Source organism: Streptopelia decaocto (genome assembly GCF_964273445.1).
Source record: "Streptopelia decaocto genome assembly, chromosome: 25".
NCBI classification, from domain to species: domain Eukaryota; kingdom Metazoa; phylum Chordata; class Aves; order Columbiformes; family Columbidae; genus Streptopelia; species Streptopelia decaocto.
Window position 1 is genome coordinate 1,690,199 of NC_138680.1, and position 26,714 is coordinate 1,716,912.

General features: G+C 60.8%; 2 protein-coding genes across 6 annotated transcripts; one reads left to right on the forward strand and one right to left on the reverse strand.

Moving 5' to 3' along the window:
• Window positions 1–1,067: 1,067 nt before the first annotated feature.
• Window positions 1,068–17,266, forward strand: FER1L5 (fer-1 like family member 5; the record flags this gene model as incomplete). Its single annotated transcript, XM_082072779.1, has 46 exons — window positions 1,068–1,334; window positions 1,410–1,501; window positions 1,572–1,680; window positions 1,759–1,911; window positions 1,992–2,120; window positions 2,197–2,259; window positions 2,337–2,490; window positions 2,569–2,684; window positions 2,763–2,874; window positions 2,967–3,046; window positions 3,150–3,218; window positions 3,330–3,373; window positions 3,484–3,560; window positions 3,643–3,731; window positions 3,811–3,924; window positions 4,000–4,180; window positions 4,253–4,377; window positions 4,458–4,549; window positions 5,214–5,400; window positions 6,769–6,924; window positions 7,495–7,608; window positions 7,686–7,849; window positions 7,924–8,038; window positions 8,120–8,222; window positions 8,296–8,459; window positions 8,911–9,084; window positions 9,690–9,804; window positions 9,899–9,976; window positions 10,057–10,238; window positions 10,390–10,464; window positions 11,184–11,333; window positions 11,410–11,590; window positions 12,227–12,447; window positions 12,960–13,085; window positions 13,163–13,318; window positions 13,397–13,488; window positions 14,000–14,203; window positions 15,042–15,189; window positions 15,627–15,715; window positions 15,797–15,892; window positions 15,982–16,123; window positions 16,205–16,304; window positions 16,444–16,646; window positions 16,738–16,847; window positions 16,920–17,067; window positions 17,153–17,266. 46 exons carry the CDS (start codon window positions 1,068–1,070, stop codon window positions 17,264–17,266), a joined length of 5,973 nt encoding a protein of 1,990 aa, XP_081928905.1.
• A 447-nt stretch (window positions 17,267–17,713) lies between these two features.
• Window positions 17,714–26,679, reverse strand: LMAN2L (lectin, mannose binding 2 like). Of its 5 annotated transcripts, none has more exons than XR_014186048.1 (9): window positions 25,909–26,074; window positions 25,704–25,822; window positions 23,855–23,972; window positions 23,356–23,438; window positions 21,228–21,389; window positions 21,045–21,159; window positions 19,523–19,642; window positions 18,805–19,042; window positions 17,714–18,615 (listed from the first exon to the last, which is right to left on the reverse strand). XR_014186048.1 is itself a non-coding variant. In XM_082072737.1 (8 exons), exons 2-8 carry the CDS (start codon window positions 26,101–26,103, stop codon window positions 18,900–18,902), a joined length of 936 nt encoding a protein of 311 aa, XP_081928863.1. In that variant the 5' UTR covers window positions 26,104–26,133; window positions 26,599–26,679; the 3' UTR covers window positions 17,714–18,899. The 5 variants fall into 5 exon arrangements, 3 of the variants coding, with proteins under 3 accessions (XP_081928863.1, XP_081928862.1, XP_081928861.1); XR_014186049.1 differs by having other exon boundaries at window positions 17,714–18,725; XM_082072737.1 differs by lacking the exon at window positions 25,704–25,822 and adding an exon at window positions 26,599–26,679 and having other exon boundaries at window positions 17,714–19,042; window positions 25,909–26,133.
• Window positions 26,680–26,714: the final 35 nt, after the last annotated feature.

Here is a 26,714-nt window from a genome sequence, read left to right on the forward strand (position 1 = left end):
ACACATAGACGTGGACGAAGTGACACGAGGACATGGGGACGTAGGGACACAAGGGCGCGGGGACATGGGGATATAGAGATGCACAGACATGGGGATATATGGACATGGGGGCATGGGGATGCAGTGACATAAGGATATGGGGACATGGGGACAACCGGGACATAGAGATGCACAGACATGGGGATATATGGACATGGAGACATGGGGATGTGGTGACATAAGGACATAGAGATGCAGACATAGGGATATATGGACATGAGGACATGGGGATGCGGTGATATGAGGACATGAGGACATGGGGATGTGGGGATACACGGACATGGGGACATAGAGATGCACAGACATGGGGATATATGGACATGGGAACACAGAGACACACGGACTTGAGTATGTGGGGACATGGGGACAGGCAGACATAGAGACTGGGTGTTATAGGGGCACATGGACCTAGGGATGTGGCGATGGACAGATATGGGGATATATGGACAGGGGGACATGGGGATGCAGTGACACAAGGACATGGGGACACATGGATGTGCGGATGTGGTGATGTGGGGACATGGGGACAGACAGATATGGGAGTATAGTGTGATGGGGACACATGGACACGGTGACGTGGGGACACACAGACATGGAGTTGCAGTGACATGGGGACAGATGAGTATGCAGACATGGGGACAGAGTGACTTGGGGGCACAGTGACGTGGACACAGGGACATGGGGACACAAGGACACACAGACGTGGGGATGCAGTGATGGGGAGATGTGGGGATACATGGGCTTGGGGACAAGTGATGCAAGGGCATGTGGGCATGCAGACCTGGGGACATGGTGACATAGGGACACGGGGACACATGGTCAGGGGACACACAGACATTGAGACAAACAGGTATGGGCACACAGAGATGTGGGGACACAGGGACATGGGTACCCAGTGACACGGTGACACCTCCTAAGCCAAGCCAACAGCAGTGTCCCTGCCCTGTGCCCCCACAGTGCCATTCTGGAACCCTTCCCGGTGCCAGGGTGACAGCGCCTGGGTGACACGGTGGCACAGGGTTGTGGCCATGCTGCGGCTCCTGGTGGCCAGTGCCCGCATCCCCGAGGCCACCGGCGCTGGGCCCGGCGTGCACGTGTCTGCCCGCTTCCGAGGTACCGCTGGGGACGGGGGGGACACCGCAGTCACCGTCCACGTGCATGGGGACAGTGCCAGTCATCCCCCTACACCACGATGTCCCCACCCTGCCGTGCCACCACCCTCCGTCCCGTCCCCATCAGGTGTCCCCAGGAGCACCCGGGTGTTGCCGGAGGAGCGCAGCCCCACCTGGAACGAGGTGACGTGACCTCGGGGTGGCCCACGGTGGCATGGGGACACTCGTGTCACCCCACTGACCCCTTGTCACCACCAGACGCTGGCATGGCCACTGGGCACGTGTCCCCTGCGCCCCACGGACACCCTGACCCTGCGCCTGCGGCGCTGGGGACAGCCAGTGCCCCAGGGGTGAGTAGCACCGTGGTGGGGGGTCCGTCCCCAGTGTCACCACCCTCACCACGTCCCCTTGTCCCCGCAGAGTCCTGGGTGCTGCCACAGTGTCACTGGAGCAGTTGGTGGCCAACCCGGGGCTGCCGCTGTCCCTCAGCCACGTGCCGCTGCTGGACCTTCAGGGACAGCCCACGGGGGTGAGCACCCCCCTGCAGCCGCAACAGCACCCTTGGGTGTCACTGGGCACAGCCTGGGTGTCACCTGTCTCTTTGCAGTGCACCCTCACCCTCCGCTGCTCCTACATCCCCCACGGCACACCTGGGGACGTTGCGGTCCCCTTGCAAGGACAGGTGCCACCACGGGCAGCATCACCAGGGAGATCCCAGCGCCCCAACAAGCCACCGGCGAACGGGAAAGAGGATTTCCAGGTATGGCACCCATGGGTGCGGTGTCACCCAGGTGTGACGTCCCGTCCGCGGTGGCCACGGTGTCATAGCCTGTCCCACAGGTGCGGGTGAGGGTCATCGAGGGCCACCAGCTCCAGGGCAATGACATCAAGCCGGTGGTGACAGTTCTCATCGGTCAGAAGCGCTTCAGGACCAGGATCCAGACAGGGAACAACCCCTACTACAACGAGGTGACACCGGCGAGGGGGCACAGGGACCCACCGGTGTCCCCTCACCCCACCCTCACCTCCTTTTGCCCATTTCTAGGTGTTTTGGCAAAATTTCCGCCGGACGCCTGCCCGGCTGGCAGCCGAGCTCATTGTCTTCCAGGTCGGAGGATTCGGTGGCACTGATGGGGACGGGGACAGCGGGGTGGCCACTGACGCTGTGTCCCATGCTTGTCACAGGTGCTGGACTCCCGGGCCAGCCGTGCCAAAGCCATCATCGGCGTCTTCCAGGTGGGGAGAGTGACTCGGGGACGCGGCGTCACAGCGCGGCTCGGCCACCCTCACCCCCTTTGCCCCCCGCAGCTGGACATCGGCACCATCTACCACGCACCGGGTAGGCGAGAGGCTTGGGGTGACACTGCGGTGACACCGCGGTGACATTGGGTGACGACGGGGTGACCCCTGGTGCCAGGACGCAGCTTGAGCTGGAAGTGGCTGAGCCTGCAGCACCCCCAGCACCCCGAAACCGGCTCCCGCGGGTACCTGCGCGTCAGCCTGGCCGTGCTCCGTGCCGGTGAGACGGCACCGGTGAGACCCCACACACACCTCCCCAGCACCCCAAAAATTATATGGGGGGGTCCCCCATTTTTATACAACCCCCCCAAGGAGGAGAAGGCACCGGCGGGGGACGAGGACGTGGAAGCCAACCTGCTGCGGCCATCGCCGTGTGTCGCCACACTGCAACTGCGTGTCTACCGCGCCGAGGACCTGCCGCAGGGTGGGACACCCCAAAACCTCCCCTTTTATTATTTTGGAGTGGGGGTAGATTTAGGGGACCCCCCCACCCACTTCTTGCCATCCCCACTGCAGCAGAGCCACCTCGGTTACCGGTCGGCAGCAAGAGGGGCTTCGTAGCGGCGGCGGTGAGGGTGCGATTTGCCGGCAGGACGGTGGGTGCCGGGTAGATTATGGGGTGGGGGGCTCACATTTTGGGGGGGGGGTGTCACATTTTGGGGTGTCAAGGGGGAGCGCTGACAGCTCTGCCCATCGCAGCTCTGCACCCAGGTGATGCCCCCCGATGCCAACCCGGTGTGGAACGAGGTTTTCTTCTTCCCCCTGCGGGTGAGGTGCCCCCCAAAAAACCCACACTCCTTCCCCAAGGTGGGCGCATCCCCAAAATGGTGGGGGCACCCCCATTTCAACACCCCCCCCTTTTTGTTCGCCTCTCCGCAGCTGCCCCCCATCTGCGATGAGATTCAGCTGGCCATCCTCAGCGGGTACATGGGGACCCCCCCAAAATGTTTTGGGAGGTTTTTGGGGATACCTCTATTTTTGGGGACGCCCCTATTTTTGGGGGAGACCCCCCTCCTTTCCATACCCCACCTAGGTCCCGCAGCAGCAAAGTCCTGGGCACCGCCACCCTCCGCCTCTCCCAAATCTCCTCTGCTGGTGCTGAGCTGGAGGGTGAGCAGGGGCCACCCTTGGGTGGGGGGGTCCCCAGCACCCAGACCCCCAACACCCACTGAACCCCCTTTTTCACCCCCAGAGGGGACCCCCGGGTTCTTACCGTGCTTCGGACCCAGTTTCCTCCCCTTCTACGGTCCCCGCTCGGATCCTGCCAGGACACCCAGCACCGTGAGTGGGTGACAGAGGGGACAGCACCCATTTTTTCAGGGGGGACACCCCAAATCACCCCCCCACCCTTATGTGACAGGACACCAGGGTGGCTTATCGTGGCCGGGTGCTACTGGAGCTCAGCACCCACATGGGGACACCAGACGGGCGCCAGCACGGCACCATCGCCCCTGAGGACGTCACCCGGGTGCAGGTGACACAGCGCGATGCCACCCCCCCATCTTTAATTCTTATTTCTAAGTACAACTCCGGTATTTTTTTGTCACAGCGTCACTTGCCCCGATGTCGCCGCTTCGGGCTCTGCGGCGTCTTTTATTCGGCCACCATGGTGCCACCCGGCCCCGAGCTCCTGCGCTTCGAGCTCAGCCTGGGCCACTACGGGGACACCGGCGATGTCACCTGCAAGCCCACAGCCTCCGTCACCCCGTACTGTTGTCCCCTCTTTGATGGTGAGTGGGATGTTGGGATGGGGACACTGTGGGTGACACCGCGCGGTGTCCCACGGGATGTTCTGGGTCCAGGGAACCGCTACCACTACTTGCCATGGTACGGTGACAAGCCGGTGGCAGCTGTCACCTCGTCCTGGGAGGACGCCGGTGACCGATGGGACACCCTGAACCTCCTGCGGAGCGTGTGCCAGCGGCTGGTGAGCACCCATGGGTGACAGCGGGGCGGAGGTGACACCCCCTGGTTGGGTTGGGACAGTTTGGGGACTTTATTTTGTAGGGGGACAACGTGGCGGAGCTGAGGGACGCACATGGGGACACCCGAGGGGACATCGGCAGGAGGCTGCTGCGCCAGCTGGTGCAGGACTGCAGGTGGCAATGGGGGATTCTGGGGGGGAATGGGGGATTTTGGGGGAAAATGGGACAGTTGAGGTGAAATGGGGAATTTGGGGGGAACAAATGAGGAATTTAGGGGGTGGGAATGGGACAATTGGGGGCAACAAATGGGGAATTTGGAGGGAAATGGGACAATTGGGGGCAATGGGGAATTTGGGGGGTGAAATGGGGAATTTGGGGGAAATGGGATAATTGGGGGAAATGTTTTTTTGGGGGGGAATGGGGAATTTGAGGGGGAGAAATGGGGATTTTTTGGGGGGGAAATGGGACTTTTGGGGGGAATGGGGAATTTGTGGGGGGAAAAGGGGCATTTCTGGGGGGGAAAGAGACATTTTGGGGGGAGAAATGGGGCATTTTGGGGAGACAATGTGACATTTTGGGGGGAAAACGGACTATTTTTTTTTTTTTTAAAATGTAGCATTTTGGGTGAGAAACGGGGCATTTTGGAGGCGAAACAGGACATTTTGGGGCAGATAAATGTGGCGTTTTTGGGGGAAAATGTGGCATTTTGGGGGAGAAATGGGGCATTTTGGGGGGAAAAGGGGCATTTTTTTGGGAAAAGGGGCATTTTGGAGGGGAAATGGGGGGTTTTGGGTGGTAAACAGGATATTTTGGGGGGTGTTTTGCGGGCTGTTTGCAGGCAGGCGCTGGCGCGGCTGGAGGAGCAGGCGACCCGCACGGCGCTGGACGCCCACCTGCGCACCGCGCGGCTGCACCTGCTGCGGCACATGGTGGCCACCGCGGCCGAGCCCCCGCGGGCCGGCTGGGACACCCTGCTGGCCACAGCCCAGGGCTGGCTGAGGAGGGTGACAGCGCTGGCCGTGGAGGTGGGACATCCCCGGGACAAGTTACATGGGGGACAGCACTCTGATTGGTGGCTGGGATGGGGTGACATGGGGGATATTGTGTGATGAGTTGTGGCTGGTCTCAGCACAATGAGGATGGGGTGACGTGGGGGACATCAGTGTGATGAGTTGTGACCGGGAAGGGGTTATATGGGGGACATCGCTGCGATGAGTTGTGAACAGTCTCAGCCTCCTGGGAAGGGGTGATATGGGGGACATTGTGTGATGAGTTGTGGCCGGTCTCAGCTCAACCAGGATGGGGATACATAGGGGACATCGCTGTGATAAGTTGTGGCTGGGATGGGGTGACATGGGGGACATCGCTGTGATGAGTTGTGGCCGGTCTCAGCCCGCTGGGAAGGGATGATATGGGGGACATTGTGTGACAAGTTGTGGCTGGGATGGGGTGACATGGGGGACATCACTGATGAGTTGTGATCGGTCTCAGCCTGCTGGGAAGGGGTGATATGGGGGACATTGTGTGACAAGTTGTGGCCATGATGGGGTGACATGGGGGACATAGTGTGACAAGTTGTGTCTGGGATGGGGTGACATGGGGGACATCGCTGCGATGAGTTGTGATCAGTCTCAGCCTGCTGGGAAGGGGTGATATGGGGGACATTATGTGACAAGTTGTGGCCATGATGGGGCAGCATGGGGGACATCGCTGGGATGAGTTGTGGCTGGGATGGGGTTATATGGGGGACATCGCTGTGATGAGTTGTGGCCGGTCTCGGCCTGCCAGGAAGGGGTAATATAGGGGACATTGTGTGACAAGTTGTGGTCAGTCTCGACCCAACCAGGATGGGGTGACATGAGGGATATCGCTCTAATGAGTTGTGGACAGGATGGAGTGACATGGGGGACATCACTGTGATGAGTTGTGGTCAGGATGGAGTGACATGGGGGACATAACTGTGATGAGCTGTGATCAGTCTCAGCCTGCTGGGAAGGGTTAATATGGGGGGCATTGTGTGACAAGTTGTGGCCATGATGGGGTGACATGGGGGACATCACTGGGATGAGTTGTGGCCGGTCTCAGCCCAACCAGGATGGGGATACATGGGGGACACCCCTGGGATGAGTATGGCTGGGATGGGGTTACATGGGGGACATTGCTGGGATGAGTTGTGGCTGGGATGGGGTTACATGGGGGACATTGCTGGGATGAGTATGGCTGGGATGGGGTGACATGGGGGACATTGCTGGGATGAGTTGTGGCTGGGATGGGGTGACATGGGGGACATTGCTGGGATGAGTATGGCTGGGATGGGGTGACATGGGGACACAGCTGGGATGAGTTGTGGCCGGTCTCAGCCTGCCGGTCTCTCTCTTTCTCTGTCCCCACAGCCACAGGCCGGTGTCCCCGACGTGCTGCTGTGGCTGCTGCAGGGGGACAGACGCGTGGCCTGTGCCCGTGTCCCCGCGACCGACATCATGTTCTCGCCGAGCGGCCCCGGCGCCTGCGGGAGGTTCTGCGGCCGCATCCAGACTCTCTTCCTGGTGGTGGGCACCCCATGTCCCCTCCCTGTTACCTCATTGTCCCCTCCATGTCCCTTCCACATCCCCTTCACGTCTCCTCAATATCTCCTCCATATCCCCTCCATGTCCCCTTTGCTTCCCCCCATATCCCCTCCATGTCCACTCTATATCTCCGTGTCCCCTCTATGTCCCCTTTGTGACCCCTTATGTCTCCTCCATGTCCCCTCCAGATCTCTGTGTCCCCTACATGTCCCCCCTAGACCTTCTCCGTATCTCCCCCATGTCCCCTCCATGTCCCCACAATGTTCCCTCCATGTCACCTTTGTGTGTTCCCATGTCCCCTCCACATCTCCTCCATGACCCCTCTGTGTCCCTCCTAGACCTTTTCCACATCTGCTCCATGTCCCCTTTGTGTCCACTCCATCTGCCTTCTGTGTCCCCTTCTACGTCTCTCCTAGACCTTCTCCATATCTGCTCCATGTCCCCCTTGTGTCCGCTCCACATCCCCTCTGTGTCCCCTCTATGTCCCCCCTAGACCTTCTCCACATCTCCCCCATGTCCCCTCTCTGTCCCCGCTTTGTCCCCACCACGCAGGGCTCCGGTGACATCCATGCCCAGCTCCGGCTCCGGCTCTGGCTGGGACGCGTGGCCAACAGCGATGACCTGTCCCGGCACCTCGAGGGGACCTTGCACGTCTACGCCGAGACGGTGCGCCCTTGGCCTGGGGGGTGACACCACCCCACGGTGTCCCCAAACCCCCCTCACCCCCCCGTGTCCCCTCCCAGTATGAAAACCAGACCAAGCTGCTGGGCAAGTGGGGTCCCCGGGGGCTGCTGGGGTGCCCCTGCTTCTCGGACAGCGCCGGCAAAGCGGGGCTCCCCCGCCACCGCATCCGTCCCCCCCGCGGCTGGCGCTGGGACGGGCCCTGGACCGTGGAGCCGCAGCGGCGGTGAGTCCCCCAGCACGGGTGGTGACACCCCGGGGGACGTCAGGGAGGGTGACACCGGTATTTTTGTCCCCAAGGCTGCTGCTGGACGCGGAGACCAACGTGGGCGAGGTGCTGGAGGAGGTGTACGAGAACGAGAGCCGCCAGCGCGGTGGCGAGTGGGGACCTGCCGCCGTGACCAACACCGACACGGTGAGCGGGCAGTGGCACTGGGGACACCAGCGGTGAGGTGACACGAGCACATTGGGGCTCAGCGCTCACCCGCTTTTGCAGAGCGGCGCGGCGGTGCCACCCAAGGAAGAGGTGGCGTGTCCCCAGGGTTGGCACATCGCCCGTGACTGGCACGTGGATGTGACGGGGGCCGTGGATGAGGCGGGTGAGTGGGTGTCCTCACGCTGGGGTGAGTGGGTGGTGGAAGTGATGGTGACAAGAACAAGCGGGTGCCGCAGGGTGGGAGTACGGGACGAGCGCGGGTGCCGGCGGTGTCCCCCCGGCGTGGCACGCCACCGAGAAGACGTACCACACGCTGCGGCGCCGGCGCTGGCTGCGCACCCGCCGCAGGGACCCCGGCACGCAGGGACCCGAGCAGGACGTGGAGACCTTCCTACGGCTGGTTGGGACAGCGGGGACAGGGACGGGGCAGCGAGGAGGGGACATCAGGGCGGGCATTGCAGGGATGGGGTGGCAGGGATGGGGACATCAGGGTTGGGGTGGCAGGGACAGATGTGACAAGGATGGAGTGGCAGGGATGGGGGTGGCATGACTGGGGTGACGGGGATGGCAGAGATGGGGACATCAGGGATGGGGGTGACAGGGGTGACAAGGATGGGGTGGAAGGGATGGGAGTGACAGGATGGGGACAGCAGGGATGGACACATCAGGGATGGGGGTGGCATGACTGGGGTGACAGGGATGGGGGTGGCAGGGATGGGAGCGACAAGATACGGGTGACACAGATGGGGTGGCAGGGATGGGGTGGCAGGGACAGTGGTGGGAGTGCCCTGGTGCGAGCAGCCCTGTCCATCCCCATGTGCCACCCTGTGCTGACCCCTGTGTCCCCACAGCACAGCCCCGAGGCGGCGGGGACCGAGGCCTGGGAATACGGGTCCCTCTGGGGCTCCCGCTTCCACCTGCAGCCGCGGCTGGGTGACGTGTGCCGGCGGCGCTGCTGGCACCGCGGCATGGTGCCGAACCAGCCCGGCGCCAGGGCGGCCCTCTTCCTGCTGGAGGGGACCCCGGTGCGAGAGAATGGGGAGAACTGGGGCAACTGGGGCTGGGGATGGAGGGTGGGGTGCGGGGAGGGATGGGGGACAGAGGGATGGAGGGACAGAGACTCTGCTGCCAAGGAACAAGCGCCAGGAGCAGAGGAAACGGCCTCAAGTTGCACCAGGGGAGGCTGAGGTTGGATGTGGGAACAATTTCTTCCCCAAAGGGCTGTGGGGCATTGGAACAGGCTGCCCAGGGCAGTGCTGGAGTCACCATCCCTGGAGGGTTGGACAGACGGACATGAGGTTCTCAGGACATGGGGCAGTGCCAGGGGTGGGGGAATGGGTGGACTCCATGAGCTCGAGGGGCTTTTCCAACCAAAACGATTCTGTGGGGGGACGGAGGGACAGATGAAGGGACAGAGAGATGCAGGGAAGGAGGGATGGATGGATGGATGGATGGATGGATGGATGGATGGATGGATGGATGGATGGATGGATGAAGGGACAGAGGGATGAGGAGATGGATGTAGTGACATGGAGACAGAGCGATGCTGGGGCAGTAGGACATGGCACGACAGCAGGACACAGGGCCAGGGGACAGCAGGGCCAAGGGGACACCTCCCCACACCCCGCAGAGCAAAGAGGACGTGGCCGAGGACGACGAGACGCCTGCGGCCGAGTGTCCAGCGCGGGGCTCATCCCGGACCAGCCCCAAGCAGCCCATGCCCCTCATCCTCTGCACCTTCCAGCGTGAGCCCCGGGGACACGGCAGGGGGACACAGGGACAACCCAGCAGGGTCCCAGCCCCCCCGTCACCTCTTGTCACCCCCTGTCCCTCCCGCAGGACCCAACTTCTTCCAGCTGCGCTGCTACATCTTCCAGGCGCTGGAGCTGGCACCCCGTGCCACCAAAGCCACCGCAGGTGGGACACCCCCCAAAAAGACCCCCAGACCCCCACCCTGGTGGGGAGCCTGAGGTGCTGAGGGTGTCCTTGTCCCCCAGACCCCGTCGCCCACGTCTCCTTCGTGCATGTCAGCCAGAGCACCCGGGTGCTGCCCGGCACCCTGGACCCGCTCTGGGACCAGACGCTGCTTTTCCAGCGGGTGCTGCTGTATGGGGACCCCAAGAGGGTCCAGGAGGAGCCCCCCATGGTGGTGGTGGAGGTTTTCGACCAGGACGGAGGGGTACGGCACCCATGGCGGGGGGGACCCATGGGTGGGGGCAGCACCCATGCCCAAGCGATGTGTTGCAGGGTGCTGGTGCTTTCCTGGGGAGGAGTGTGTGCGCCCCACAAGTTTGGCTGGACGTGGGGCAGCGGAAGCCCCCCGGCTGCAGCGGTACCCGCTGGGGGGGTCGGGGGGGCCCGCCGGGGAGCTGCTGGCGGCCTTTGAGCTGCTGCACGACACCCAGGTGAGGGGCTGGCGGGGGGACAGGGGGCACAGGGGATGATAGCCTGTCTTCATCATCATCATCATCATCATCGTCCTTGGCAGGATGGGGCCCTGGCACAAGTGTCCCCCCTGCCGTGGAGGGAGGGGGTTTTCAGTGTCCCCCAGGGCATCCGGCCACTCCTGCGGCTGGTGGCACTGGAGGTGAGACCGCAGTGGGGACAGGGGTGGGGAACAGGCTGGGGACAGGGACAGGGATGAAGAAGGGGATGGGATGGGGACAAGGACAGGGAGAGGGATGAGGACAGAAGTGGCTGGGAGCAAGGACGTGGAGCGGAACAGGGATAAAGACAAGAGGGACAAGGTTGGGATGGGGAAGGGGATGGGACAGGGATGAAGGCGGGATGAGGACAAGGTCCCAGATGGAGAACGGAGGGGAACAGGCTGGGGACAGGGACAGTGACGAAGGTCCTGGGGAAGGGATGGGGACAGTACAGGGATGGGGACAAGGATGAAACCAGGCTGGGGATGAGGTCAGGGATGGAGACAGGCCAGGGACAAGGACAGGGATGACGATGGGGACAGACCCAAAGGGACGAACCCAAGATGAGGATGGGATGGAGCTGGAGATGGGGACAGGGATGGGTACAGTGACAGCCACCCCCAGCATCCCCCGGGTGCGCAGCCCACCCGCAGTGACCCCAGCGCACCCAGGGGGTGACAGCCACCGGTGTCCCCCAGGTGCTGGCGTGGGGGCTGCGGGGGCTGCGGGGCGGCGTGCGGGCGCCCAGCCTGGAGCTGCAGTGCGGAGGGCAGACCCTGCGGACCCCCCCCATCCTCAACCTGACCACCAACCCCAACTTCCCCACCAACGCCTTCCTGCTGCCGCTGGTGAGGACGGGAGGGGGAGCACCCCACCCATGGGTGCTGGCACGCCGGAGTGATGACTTGGCTCCCCCCCTCCCAGAATTTACCGGCGGAGGAGGAATATGTGCCCCCCATCTGGCTGCGGGTACTGGACACGCGGGAGTTTGGGTACCGGCCCGTGGTGGGACAGGCCTGCGTGCGGGGGCTGGGCCGCTATTACTGGCCACCCCCCGGGCAGGGGAAGCCTCCCCCTGGCCCCGCAACCCCCTCATCTGGCTCTGGTAATGGCTCTGCCCAGCCCTGGTACCTGCTGCCCATCCCTGCCGCATCCCTGGCACCCCCTGTCCCATCCCTGTCCCACTTCTGGTACATCCTGCCACATCCCTGGCACCCCTTGTCCCATCCCTGTCCCATCTCTGGTACCTCCTGCCCCATCCCTGGCACCTCCTGTCCATCTCTGTCCCATCTCTGGTACCTCCTGCCCCAACCCTGGCACCTGCTGCCCATCCCTGTCCCATCCCTGACCCATCTCTGGTACCTCCTGCCCCAACCCTTGCACCCCCTGTCCATCCATGGTACGCCCTGTCCATTCCTGCCCCATCCCTGGTACCTCCTGTCCATTCCTGCCCCATCCCTGGCACCTCCTGCCCATCTCTGTTGCCTCCCACCCCATCTCTGTCCATCCCTGGCACCCCCTGTCCATCCCTGGCACCCCATGTCCATTCCTGCCCCATCCATGTACCCTCTGCCCATCCCCGCCCCCTCCGGGATGGTTTACGTGCCCCTCTCCCCCGCAGCCACTCTCTGGGGTAGGATACGCCAGGTGAGTCCCTCGGCACCCCGCACCCCCTCGGCACCGCTGGGGTCCCCAGCCCAGTGCCTCAGTTTTCCCCGAGCTGTCCCCTTTGTCCCTGCAGATGCTGCCCAGGATCGCTGCCGAGGGGGCTGGGGACAAGGTGGGCACAGCAACAGCGTCACCGGGGTCACCGGGAGCCACCTGTCCCCACCTCACCCTGCTCCCCACCAGGCTGCAGAGGAGGAGGAAGAGGAAGATGAGGATGAGGACGACTGGTGGAGCAAATTCTATGCGGCCATGGGGGACAAGGCGAAGAGGAGGACAGGCAGGGACAGACTGAAGGTCCGGGGACAGGGGACAGGGATGGGGACAAGCTCAGGGGTGGGACAGGGATGGTGATGGGGACAAGAATGAAACAAAATTGGGACAGGGATGGTTGGGGACGAGGACACAGGAGGGGAGAGGGATTAAGGTAGGATAGGGGTCAGGTCAGGGATGGAGATTGAGAGGGGACAGGAATGGGGACAGGGATGAAAATGGGCTGGGGGCAAGGTCAGGGATGGAGATTGGGAGAGGAACAGGGACAGGGATGAAGAGGGGATGGGACGAGGACAGGGATGAAGTTGGGATGGGGACAGGGATGAGGATGAGACAGGGATGGGGATAAATATGAGATAGGGACAGGGATGAAGATGGGATGGGTACAGGGATGAAGATGGGATGGGGACAGGGATGAAGATGGGATGGGGACAAGGCTGAAGAAGGGCAGAGGGACATGATGGGGAGAAGCACCAAGATGGGGTTGGGGACAGGGACAAAGGGCCAAGGGGCCAAGGGCAGAACCCACTCCCCAGATCTACAGCTGCGAGCTGGAGGCGCTGCCCGAATTCGAAGGGCTGCAGGATTTCTGCCAGACCTTCCCCCTCTACGGGCCGGGGGGTCACCCCGCGGGGGGGGACGACCCCGTGGGCGAGTTCAAGGTGGGTGACACCCCGAGGGGACACCCCAGCGCCGGGGTGGGGACAGCCGGGGGTGCACGGCCGGGCGGCTCTCGCAGGGGCTTTTCCGCATCTACCCCCTGCCCGAGGACCCCGCCGTGTCCCCCCCGCCCCGACATTTCCAGCAGCTGCCCCCCAGCCAACCCCAAAAGTGCCTGGTGAGGGTCTACGTGGTCCGGGCCTTCGACCTGCCCCCCAAGGACAGAAACAGGCTGGTAAGGTCAGCCATGGGTGCTGGGCAGGGTGACCCATCCCCCCCACCCCATGTCACCCTGAGTGTCCCCCCCCGGCAGTGTGACCCCTACGTGCGCGTCTCATTGGGGAAGAAGAAGCTGGGCCAGCGAGACCAGTACGTGCCCAACACGCTGGAGCCCATTTTTGGCAGGTATGGCCAGGGCGGGTGGCCTGGTGGCACTGTCACCCCTGGGTGGCACCAGGGTGGGGGGGGGCCCATTCCCCATGTCAGCTTGTCCCTGTGCCAGCCTGTCCCTGTGCCACCATGTCCCTGTGCCACTGGAACCCTGTGCCACCAGGTCCTCATGCCACCAGGTGCCACACCAGCAGGTCCCCATGTCACCAAGTGCCTACACTATCAGCTCCCTATTCCCCGCACCAGAAGGTTCCTGAGCCTCCATGTCCCCAATTCCTCTGCCACCATGTCCCCATGCCACCACATCCCCATACCCTGTGCTGGAGGTTCCTTGTGCCACCATGTCCCCACTCCCCATGTCACCAGATGCCCCATTCCCAACATCTGCAGGTCCCTGTGCCACCACATCCCCATTCCCCACACTGGTGGGTTCCCATGCCACCATGTCCTCGTGCCACCATGTCCTCATGCCACCAAGTCCCCATGCCCGCGTGTCCCCACTCCCTGTGCCAGCGGGTGCCACCAGCGTGTCCCTGGGGCTGATGACACCCGCTGCCAGGCTGTTTGAGGTGACAGGGACCATCCCGCTGGAGAAGGACCTGCGGGTGACACTGCTGGACTACGACGTGGTGCCACCGGACCAGGAGATTGGCACCACCACCATTGACCTGGAGAACCGCCTGCTGTCCCACTACCACGCCAACTGCGGGCTGGCGGCTCGCTACCGCACGTGGGTGTCACCAGGGCGGGGGACACTGTGGGGGCTTGGGGACATCAGGGTGCACAGGCCTGAGCACAGGAGCAGGCGTTGGAGTGGGCACGGGGTGGTGGGGACAGGGTGATGGGGACAGGATGGGGACAATGGGATGGACACAGGGTGATGGGGACAAGATGATGGGGACAGGATGGGAACAGAGAGATGGAGATGGGGGGACTATAAGAGGGCTGGGACAGGGAGATGGTGACAGGGACATGGGGACAGGATGCGCACAGGGATGGGGACATGGACATGGGCACAGAGAGATGGGGACGGGGGTACCTGTGGGTGGGGATGGGGACAGAGACATGGAGACAGGAGGGACACAGGGATGAGGACAGGGAGATGGAGACAGAGTGGGGACAGGGATGGGGACAGGGATGGGGACAGGAACATGGCCACAGAGAGATGGGGACGGGGGGCACATGAGGGTGGGGACAGAGACCTGGGGACAGGAGAGAGCACAAGGAGATGAGGATGAGGTTGGCGCAGGGATGAAGACCTGGTTATCGGTTTGGCACATGCAAGGGGCACAGGGGGGCGACAGCCAGGGAGGGGACACCCAGGAGTGTCCCCAGCCCACCCACTGTCCCCACAGCACCGGCCCCGGGTGCTGGAGGGACCAACTCCCCCCCAGCCGCATCCTGGAGCATTTCGCCCACAGCCGGGGGCTCCCAGCACCCGAGTTCAGCGCCGAGGGCACTACCGTCACCTTTGGGGACCAAACCGTCCTGCTCAGCCAGTTTGGTGGGTGGGGGTTTGGGTGGGAACATGGAGGGGCCCGATCCTGTCCCCTGGTGTGATGGCTCAGCCTTGCAGAGAGCGCACCGCCCGTGCACCAGCACCAAGGGCCCCCCCGTGAGCGCCTGGCCCTGCACGTTCTCCGCCGTTGTCACCTTGTCCCCGAGCACCTGGAGACCCGCACCCTCTACAACAGCACCCAGCCTCAGATGGAACAGGTGGGGACGGGGACAGAGTGATGGGGACCTTGGGGTGATGGGGACATGGTCAGGGAGGGACCCCAGGGTGATGGGAACCTTGGGGTATAGGGGGATGCCAGGGGACAGTTGGGGATCTTAGGGTGACAGGGACCTTGGGGTGGTAGGGACCTTGAGATATAAGGGGATGCTGGGGACAATAGGGACCTTGGGATGACATTGGCCTTGGGAATAGGTGATGGGGACCCCAAGGCAATAGGGACCTTGGGGTATAAGAGGATGCCAGGGGACAATGGGGACCTTGGGGTGACATTGACCCTGGGGATGGGTGATGGGGACCCCAGGGTGACAATGACCCCAGGGCAGGGAGGGATGCTGGGGGTAGAGGAAGGGATGGGGACCCCAGGGGTGATGGGGACACTCAGGGACAGGGGTGACAGACCCACCCCCCCACACAGGGCAAGGTGCAGATGTGGGTCGATGTCTTCCCCACCACCCTGGGGAGCCCCGGCCCCCCTGTCGACATCACCCCCCCAAAACCCCAGAGGTGAGCGCCCAGCTGGGCCCCGCGGGTGGGACAGGGACATCCCAGGGTGGCGAAGGTGACACATCCTTGTGTCCCCGTGAGGTACGAGCTGCGCTGCGTCGTCTGGAACACGCGGGACATCGACATGGGGGACGTCAACCTGATCGGGCAGCAGATGAGCGACATCTACGTCACGGGGTGAGCCGAGGCCACCGCTATGTGTCCCCTGCAAGGGGGAGGTGACAGCAGCGCTTGGGCCAGGGTGACAGCAGCGTCCCCTCCCACAGATGGCTGGACGGGCTGGAGGAGCAGCGGCAGAGGACAGACATCCATTACCGCTCGCTGCAGGGGGACGGGGCCTTCAACTGGCGTTTCGTCTTCTCCTTCCAGTGCGTGGCAGCCGAGGAGCTCTGCATCCTGCCCCACAAGGCGAGGGACACCGCGGGGTGCGGGTGTCAGGGTGGGGGGGGAACACAGGGGACAAAGGTGACACCCCCACTTTCCCCCCAGGAGCATTTCTGGAGCCTGGACCCCACGGTGCGAAAGGTGCCCCCCAAGCTCATCCTCCAAGTGTGGGACAATGACAAGTTTTCGGCTGATGAATTTTTGGGTGAGACGCCGTCTCCCCGCCCTGTGTCCCCGCAGCAGCGTGGGGGACACCCATAGGTGACACCCACAAGGGACAGGGAGCACCCACAGGTGACACAGAGCACCCATGGGTGACACCCTGCCTCGGCTTATCCCCGCAGGCGTCCTGGAGCTGGAGCTCTCCCGGCTGCCGCAGCCGGCCCGGCAACCCCAGAACTGCACCCCAAATCCGCAGGGGACCCCCCAAAGCCCCTGGCCCTGGCGGGGGAAACGGGTCCCGTCTCATTTCTCCCTTTTCCGGCAAAAACGGGCCAGGGGGTGGTGGCCGTGCACGGTGCAGGACGGCAACAAGCGGCGCCTCTCGGTAAGGCAGCACTGGGACAGTTGGGGACAGCGGTGACGAGGTGGGGGGGGACAGATCCTCCACCCCATTCCCACCCATCACCCCAAAAAAGGGCAAGCTGGAGCTGAGCCTGGAGCTGCTGACGGCAAAGGAGGCGGAAGAGCGGCCGGCGGGGAGAGGCCGCGATGAACCCAACATGTTCCCCAAGCTCCAGCCGCCCATGTGAGTCCCCGCGGCGCTTGGGGGGTGACAGGAGGGGTGACACGGGGTGTCTGAGCCGGGTGTCACCTGCAGGCGGCCGGAGTGGTCGTTCCTGTGGCTGCAGGCGCCACTGCGCACCCTTCGCTACGGGCTCTGGCGGCAGCACCGTGGGCGCATCAGCCTGGTGCTGGCGCTGCTGCTGCTCCTCGTGCTGCTCCTCACCTTCATCTACTCCACGCCGGTGAGTGCTGGGGGGCACAGGCCCCCACAAATCCCTCATCGGCACCTATGAGTCCCCCCGAGCCTCCCTCTGTGCCTCCTCACAGGGATATTTGGCCATGAAGCTGGTGAACCCGCTGGAGAGCTGGCGCTTTGGCGGGGGATCGCGTCACGCAGCCGCTCGCCCCTCGGTGTCACCTCTAATAAAGTCACATCTGTAATGGTCCAAGTGTCACCCGCAGCAATCTGGGCTCGTAGAGGGGACTGACAAAGGACTTAAGTGGTTTTGGGGAGCCCCACGGCACTCGGACGTGGCCCCTGACTCGCTGCGGTGTCAAAATGCTGCGTTCAGGGTGTTGGGCTCTGCTCCCCAGGAACAAGCGCCAGGAGCAGAGGAAACGGCCTCAAATTGCGCCAGGGGAGGTTGAGGTTGGATGTGGGGAACAATTTCTTCCCCAAAGGGCTGTGGGGCATTGGAACAGGCTGCCCAGGGCAGTGCTGGAGTCACCATCCCTGGAGGGTTGGACAGACGGACATGAGGTTCTCAGGACATGGGGCAGTGCCGGGGGTGGGTTATGGTTTGACTCAATTTTAAAGGTCTTTTCCAACCAAAATGAGTCTGTGATTCAACAATTGAGGAGACCAGGCGGTGACAAGGGGCACAGCCGTGTCACACACACACACCAATGTTTATTCCAGGACAGCAGTTACAGCTCCACGCAGAGGCGTGCGCCTGTTGCTCCTGGTTATCAGGCAAAAATAGAGGCAAAACACCAGAAAAAAACCAACTCTCCTGCCACAACAATTGGGCACTTCAAGAAAAAGCTCCCGCTGACCTGGTGACAACATCCTGCCAAAAACACCACCAGCCACATGTGTCCCCATCCTGGGTAGCACTGGGGATCCCTCCCAGGTGCGAGCGTCCAGGAAAGCAGCGATGGAGGGTCCTGCCAACGATGGAGCGGCACATTTGCCATTTTAATGTCCCCAAAGCCACTAAGGCTCCCCCTGGGACAAAGTGACCTAAGATCTCCCCGTCCTGGGGTCCCTCCGTGCCGTGGGGTCCCCAAGGGTGAGAGAAACACCGAGAAATCATTGACCAAAGCAGTCCCTGAGGTAGGAATCAACTCCGACTCCCCGAAAGGCAGCAAGAGCTCCGGCTTTGCCGGGGAATTGTCCCTGTGTCCCCCCAACAAGGCTCAGCTCTTCACGGGGACCCCGGGATGCGGTGAGCACCGAGGGGAAAATGCTGCCAAAAGCCAGGAGGTGACACGCAAAGAGCAGCGGAGACGGGGAGAGGGGCCGAGCCCCCAGACACAGCAGCAAACGAGAAAGACAACCGGGGAACTCGGCATCACACCCCAAAACAAGGAGGGGGCTGCAGCGAAAAACACCAAATCTCGGCAATTAAGAGTTGCTGCGAGGGATTCACAGTACAGAGAAAAGCCGTCAGGTCTCCCGCACGATGGAAAACGGTGGGAACGGGACGAAGAGCTTGGAAAATCCCTCCTGGAAAGGCAATTTTTCAAGACGAGGGTCCTGGTGACGCTGCGAGGGGTGATGGAGGAGCCTGGTGAGGAACACAGGCGCTCGTTGGCGTCTCTCAGCCAGGATTTCACAGCTGAGGTGGTAAATTCCGACCGGCAGGTCTGTCCCTGTGGTGCTGGGGACCCCCCACTCCTACTGGGAGCAACAGAGCCCAGTAAGAAGCGGCAGCCGTCCCCACTGGGGGATTTTGGGGGGACACAAGTGTCCCTACCGTGAGGGTGGGTCCATCTGGCCAGTCCGGGATGGGTGGGAGGTGGGACGTGGCTACCAAGGCCCAGCCACAGGCCACCACGTGGGGTTCCTGACTCAATAGAAGTGTTTCCGACTCTGCTCCTGCCACTTGTTGTAGACGATGACTCCAATGACGATGGCGAAAACGATGGCGACGAGGGAGAAGAAGACGATTAGGAAGAGAGCCAGGCCGCTCATGGGCTCCAGCGGCGCCTCCACTGGGAAAGAAAAGCCAGCCTGTAAACCCAGCACCCCAAAAATCCAGCTGCGATTTGGTTTAACCACCCCATACAAACCCCCCTTTAGGCTCATGCCGCCCCAGGGTTTGGCTTCCCAAAGCTTTTTGTGCAGGGCTTAAGTTGTGAGACTTCAAATCACGTAAGAATTGTAAAATTTGGGTTGGAAGAGATCACCGAAGCTCATCCGGGCCATGAGCAGGGACATCTTCACCAGCTCAGGTTGCTCAGAGCCCCATCCAGCCTGGCATGGGATGTCTCCAGGGATGGGGCATCCACCACCTCTCTGGGTGACATGGGACAGGGTTTTATCACCCTGACACGTCTCAGGTGGGGAAATGACACAGTCGAGGTTCAAACCTCCAGCAGAGCAGCACAGCCCGTTTTGGTCACGGCACGGGGGGAGATTCAGGCTGGACATGAGGAATACAGTTCTTTTACAAGCTGGCGGCTCCTACTCACTTCCCGGCAGCTTTAGGTTGTCCACGACGGGCAGATAAACCTCCCTGTCCCGCTTCTCCTCCTCTGGCGTCCGCTCCACCGTCAGCTGGTAAAGCTTCAGCGAAATGATGTCGTGGTTGTCTGCAAGCAGAGGAGAAACATGGCCTGAGGTGGCAGCGATAAATACGACTCTGACTGGGGGATTCGAGCACCGTGGGGTGGGTTTTTTACTCCCAAAGGGGAAAAACTCACCTCCACAGGGCAGAATCTATGCCCCAGCGCAGGGCCCTCTGCCAGCATCAACCATTAAGCTACTTAAACTAAAATGCACCCACCCAGAGCGGGAAATCATCTGACTCGAAACCAAGACGAGAGAGAGAAAAGGAACCTTTGTTGGAGGCAACAATGGGCCCAGACACCGGCCGTCAATGCGCTTTTGTAGAGGCACAACTCGATTCAGGCTTAAAACCTGTCAAAAGTGGCACAGCAGGGTGGGATTAGGCCTCGTGGGACCTCAAGCAGCGCTGGGAGGGACACGTTACGCTTTAGCTCTCTGAAAAAACACATTTATGTTGGTCCACGTTGTCCCAGCATTTCCAGGAACATGGGGGTGGTCCCTCCTTTGATAAAAGGTGGGTGATGGCTCTTGGGCTATGAAATCCAGAGCAAAATACACCCAAGAATTTTGCAGAGTCAGGAAGCAGAAATGAGCACCCTGGCTTGGCTGTGACGCCTGCAGCGTTTGCAATGACAGTTCTTTCCAGCGCTGCCCTCAGGGCTGACCCAGGCACCTCAGCTTGCAGCAGGAGAATATAAGAGATTGTTTTTCAGTGCTCATTGTGTTTTTCTCCTCCCAAGGCACATTTTTTGGAGACAGACCCTCCAGCTGAGCTGGTGCAGCCGTGTTGTTGAGAGAAGGTGGCGGAGGTTGGGCCAGGGAGATCAAGGGAAGCGCTGCCTAAAAGTGATGGGGGAGCAATGTGCCCAGGCTGCGCTTTTGGCTTCTCAGGAGATAAAAAACAAGGCTCCCACTCACAGCTCAAGGGTGTTTAAAGCATGGAGAGGTCCTCAGGTGCTTCTGGAGCCCCAGCAGGCATCAAGCTGCACCTCCAGATACTCAAAAATTGAATCATGGAATGATTTTGGTTGGAAAAGACCTTAAAAATCGAGTCCAACTGTTACCCCAAGCCATGTCCCTGAGAACCTCATCTCTGTTCAACCCCTCCAGAGATGGTGACTCCACCACTGCCCTGGGCAGCCTGTTCCAATGCCCCACAGCCCTTTGGGGAAGAAATTACCCCAAATTTCCAACCTCAACCTCCACTGGCGCAACTTGAGGCCGTTTCCTCTGCTCCTGGCGCTTGTTCCTGGGGAGCAGAGCCTGACCCCCCCCAACTCCAAGCTCCTTTCAGGCAGTTCAGAGATCAGAAGGTCTCCGCTCAGCTCCTGTTCTCCAGCTGAACCCCCCAGGCACCTCAGCCGCTCCCCATTCATTTGCACAAGAAACACTTGGGAAACAAGCCCAGGGACACTGAGGTGATACCTGACAGGTCTCCGGTGACAGAAGAAGTCCCAAAGTAGTAGCCACGGGGCAAGCGCACGCCCGGCACATCGATGCAGTCTCTCCACTCGTGCTTCCCGTCGATATCGATCAAAACCTGTGGTAAAAGCAGCTTATTCAGCTCCAGCCGCGGCCATGCCACCCACCCTGCTGGGCAGGACTCACCGTCAGCCTCCTCTTCACGTAGCGGATCACCAGGAAGGTGTCGTGGTTGAGGTTGCGCACCATGGCTGTGCAGCCCCCCAGCTCTGTCGGGCGCCCGTCCCGGTCATGATCGTAGGTGAGGGAACCGTTGTTCACCATGGCTGAGATGTAGGGGAAGACGCGCTGCGAGGGGTAAAAAATTGGGGGTGAGTTTCTCCTCTCATCCCACCGGACACTGCGTGGCTCTATCGTGAACCCGGCGCATCTCAAGATCCTACAGACCCCAAATTCTTTTGCCCCCCTAAAATCTGCCTCAAGAAGAAAACAGCATGGTCCTGCTTCATCCCCCAGATACCTGGGCTGGAGGAGAGACTGTCTGTGCAGCCTCTTCCGGTTTGCACAGGGATTTTTGGGGTTTACACTGGGATTTCTGAGTGCACACTGGGATTTTCTGAGCGCACACTGGGATTTTCCAGCGCATACTGTTTTTTCTGGAGCTCACACTGGGATTGTCTCAGCGCACAGTGGGATTTCTGGACCTCACACTGGGATTTCCAAGCTCACGCTGGGATTTCTGGAGAGCACGCTGTAATTTCTGGAGCTGGGAGGAGGGAATTCCTCGCCTGTGAGCTGAGGCGAAACCCAACAGCTCATGCACGGGAAGGCAAGCGAGACCAAGTACCTGGTTTCCCGGGCTGTACCTCCTCTTCTGAGCCTGCCAGTCCGGGGTTATCGCAAAGCAAGAGAGAGCACAGAAGCAAAACAGTCACAGACCAGAGTTTAGTATTAACCTACAACCGGGAAACTTCCTCCCTGGAGAGCTCGGCGTGTTAGCGGAGACGAAAGCAGAGCGGGGTTTAGCTGTTAGGTGCCAAAATCCAGGAAAATGGTGCTGGAATACCACATCGAGCTTTGCCACTTATGGCATTTCTCCTCGTCAGGCAGCAGTTTGGTGACACTTGGGCCACAACTGCTCCCCAGGGACCTACAACTAACCCATCCCTCTTCCCTTGAGAACAAGGTGCTTCTTTTTGTCCTTTTACAGGCAAAGAAAAGCAGCTGTGAACCCTCAGCAAGCAGCTGATCAGCGTTTCTCCATCTCTTCCCTTCCTTGATGGTCAACTACTGATTCTTTCTTTTAAATAAAACCCGTTGCGCAGCCCTTTGCCCCACAAAAGCAGAGCTAATCCCCCAGGAAGGTGGTGCCAGGCAGCTCGGAAAGGTTTTTACAAGCACAAAGTCCACCCCTGCGCCTTGGGGCTGCTTTGGGTGTTGGAACAAGAGCTGGTAGTTTACTCAGGGTTTGCTGGGCAGCTCCAAGGCCGGGGCACATCCCAACTGCGCCTTTTTGTCCCTTTCCCCAGAGGCGAAGGGGATCCTGTGGGTCAGTGGGGTTAGCACCAAGATTTTGGGGTAAAATGGCCTATTTTTTAGGGGAAAGCTCAAATTAAGAATGGGTCCGGCTTTGGTTTGGAGTGATGAAAGTAATTCCAGCATCGGGGTGGGAAGGGCGCAGTTCTAGCTGTCTCTGCACTTGCTTCTGCACAGAAACAAACACCAATAAACCCCAAATGACCAAGAGACACATCAGGGACACAAAGATCATTAAACAGGCACCTTTCAGGGAGCCAAAGTGCAGCCACAGTTGAGCCTCTGGCTGATGAGCTGCCACAAACAGCCCCGTGGTGCGGGCAGGCATCTCGGGTACCACTCTACTCAAGGTTTACGAAGACGATACTCATGGTAGAGCTTCACCTCGACCACTACTCGCTGGCAGACTCCAGAAAGAGCAAGAGCTCGTGACGCCAACGTGGTGCCACTGGTTAGTTTGCTCCTGCCCCAAAAGCTTTTTCTCTGGGTAAATTAGATTGGAAATCCAAAGCGATTCTCTGATCCTGTTTTATGATTCCAGACCTGACCACAAAACCACCCAGCAGCTTTTCACGTCTCTGAAGAGTTATTAAAACCAACTATGCAGAACACACTGGGGAAAGGGAGCGGAGGGGAAGCAGAGTCATATTTTTTGATTGAAGAGCTCACAAAAAGGCAGCACTGCAATGATGAAGAGCTGTAGCCTTGGTGCTGCCTGTGCCGCACTCTGCGGGCAGCTGGTGCGTGGCATTGGGCCTGTTTGTCCTTCCCAGCTCACCTCCTGCTGCTTCTCCTCGTTGGGGTAGGTGTCCACGAACACTCCCAGGCCCAGGAAGTTATCCTTGCTCCCAAAAACAGGTCCTAGAAGGAAGGAGAAGCTCTGAATAAGGGTGGCAAAGGGTTTGTTACCCAAGGATTTGTGTTGTTCTCTCATTGAGCACACAGACCCTTCAGGCAGGGAGCAAGAGGGGCAGATTAAATCCTCTGTCCCAAGCTGGCTGGGATCGAGTTTCCTCCACTAAGTGTATTTTTAAGGAGCCAACTCCTTAGTGGAATGGCCAAAAAGCTGCCCAGTGGAAAAAGGCCCTGGGGGTGTTGGTGACAGCGGCTGAATATGAGCCAGCATGTGCCCAGGTGGCCAAGAGGCCACTGGGGAGGCCAAACCTCGAATCCTGGGGGCAGTTTTGGGCCTCTCACACCAAAAAAAGCCCTTGAGGTGCTGGAGCAGGTTGAGAGAAGGGAACGGAGCTGGGGAAGGGGTTGGAGCACAATTTTACCCGGCTGCATGCGATCCTTAGTGTACCAGATGGCAAAACCATCCCCATTCAGGTTTTTCTTGCCTTGCCCATGGATTTTAAAATGCACCTGCATCTCCCAGTCTCGGAGGTAACACGGCTGCAAGAGAAGGAGCGAGGATGTGAAATTAGGGTTTACCAGACCTGGCTGGCCTATATTTTGCGTGCGAGCAACAATAATTAATCCCAAAGGACATCATTAAGCCAAGGGAATTGGTCATTACTCAAAGCTATAAAAAGCCAAAGAGCCAACTCTGATCTCACGCTATTCCGAAGCAACAGCAACTCCAGCAAAATAACTCACACCCGGGCAAAGAAGAGCAAAAAGAGCCCAAGGAGCAGCGCCAGCTTCTTAATTGCTGATAAGCCAATTATTTCTTGAGCTACCAACAAATTCCCCGTGCTAATGGGCACGTAACATGACGAGCTCGAAACAGATTCACTCACATGATGTGAAGCTGGCCAGTGGCTTTGCTTGGAAGCCACAATGTTTTGTGGGAGCTCTATATCCCAGCAAAAAAAAAAAAAATTAAAAAAAAAGAAAAAAAATAAAAAAACCCTCAGTATTTTATAACAATAAAAATTGAGTATGACGGATCTCGCAGGGCGTTTTCCAAACCACCGCAGATTGGGCTGAATCCTGGGGCACAAAAACCACACGGATTTCAACCCCAAATTAAAATTCAACGGGAATTATCAAGGTATTAACAGGAGATTCGTTGTCTGCTGGGCAAAAGGCTCGTGAGGAGGGGCAGTGAAACGCCATAACGGGGCACAAGCACCATGTTCAGGTGCTGCCTTACCGGCCCCGCTCTGAGCTGTGGTCACGGCAAAGGGGGCAATGGGAGCCCCAAGAGAGACCCCAAACTGCCCAATCTGGCCCCCCAGATTCACCTGGGGGGGACTCAGCAACCACAGGCTGGGGGCTGAAGTGTCCCCCAGCTCCACTCAACCCCTCTACAGCCCATCCCAATTCCCCTCTGCCCAGCCTTGGCCCAGACCCTCCAACCTCCCCAGCCCAAACCCCCCTGTGTCCACACAACCCCCAAAATCACCCCACCCCCCCAGAAACCCCTCATTCCTACTGGCCCAGACCCCCACACTCCTCTCCCAATTAGCCCAGAGCTGCCCAGTCATCTCCCACCCTCCTTCCCCAGGATCTCAAACCTCCTTCCCCAGGCCCCCCAGTCCTGCCCAAACACCCACACCCCAAATTCTCTCACTCATGACCCCCCAAGACCCCAGATCAGCCTCAACCCCCCCCAAACTCACCCAAACCCCCCAAAACCCCTCAGACCCACTGGCCTGGACCCCCACAATCCCCCTTATAACCCAAACCTCTCCGGTTACCCTATCATCCCCTCCCCAAACCCCCTTCCCCAAGACCTCAGGCTCCCCTCAGCCCTGCACCCCAAAATCCCAGTCAGAACCCCCCAAACCCCCAGATCAGCCTCAACCCCCCCCAAAATCACCCCAATCCCCCCAGGAACCCCTCACACCCACTGCCCTAGACCCCCACACTCCCCCTCTATTTGGCCCAGAGCTGCCCAGTCACCCCCCCCAAACCCCCTTCCCCAAGACCCCCCCACACCTCCCCAGTCCCGCCCATGCACCCACACCCCAAACTCTCAGATCTCAAACTCAGGACCCCCCCAAACCCCCTGATCAGCCCCAAACCCCCCAACACCCCAAACTTAACCCGAATTCCCCAAACCCTCCCAACCCGATTTAAACCTGCTCCTCCCCCCATCCCATCCCCACAGGGTTCACCCCACGTCTCCGACCCCCCCCCAACGCCCTCCCGGTGTCCCCCCCATGACCCCGGGCTCACCACTCGGTTCCACACGGCTCCCTGCTTGCTCTGCAGGTCGGGGGTGAGCCGGATGTACTGGGTCATGACCATAGCGTTGCCCTGCAGGTCCCACAGCCCCGAGCTGGCCGAGCCCACACCTACGGCCCACACACACCGCTCGGAACCGGGCCGCCGGTACCCAGCACCGGGCACCACCCGCCGCCCCTCTCCCAGCCCCACTCACCCTGGTAGGGCTTGGAGAGTGAGTGCTCCCGCTTGAGATGCTCCTCCGTCTGCTCGGCCCGCGGGCCGCCCAGCCCCATGGCCACGGCCAGCAGCGCCAGCCCGGCCCGCCACCGGCCCGCCGCCATCTTCCCTCCACCGCCTGCGCCAAGGCCCGCCCCGCACGCCCATTGGCTGCCCGCCCGGCATGCCGCATTCCGGTTGGTAGCAGGGCCTTGTCTATCAACTGAGAGGCGGGAAGAGCGCGGGGGGTAACGGGTAACGTAGTTCCAGCTGCTTTAAAGGGTCCGCGGCGAGATGTGGAGCGCAACGGATCCGCTGCGCCTGCAAACGGAGTCCTGACCCCAGGTCCTAGTGCCCCCCGCCAGGTCCTAGTGCCCTCCCCCATCGCTTCTGCGACCCTCCCCAGATCCTAGTGCCCCCCCCAGGTCCTACTGTATCTCTTAGTGTCCCGAGATCCTAGTGGACGCCCCCCCCGCCCGGTCCCGTTGTACTCCTCAGGTCCCAGTGCCCCCCTCCGCTTCTGCGACACTCCCCGGTTCCTAGTACCCCTCGATCGCTCAACTCATCCATCTTCCACAGGCGACACCCGCCACCAAACCAATACCCCCACCAAACCGACACCCCGTGCACCCCCCACCCACCTCCGTCCCCCCAGCCGCGTCCCCTTGAGGCGACACCGCGTCCTCACCCCGATAGCACTTGCGGTCCCCACTCCATCACCACCACGCTGACGTGGTCCCTTTAAGGCCGCGCGGCTCGCGGCGGGGCGCGGCGCGTGACGTCCCTCCCGTGCCCCGGGGCGGG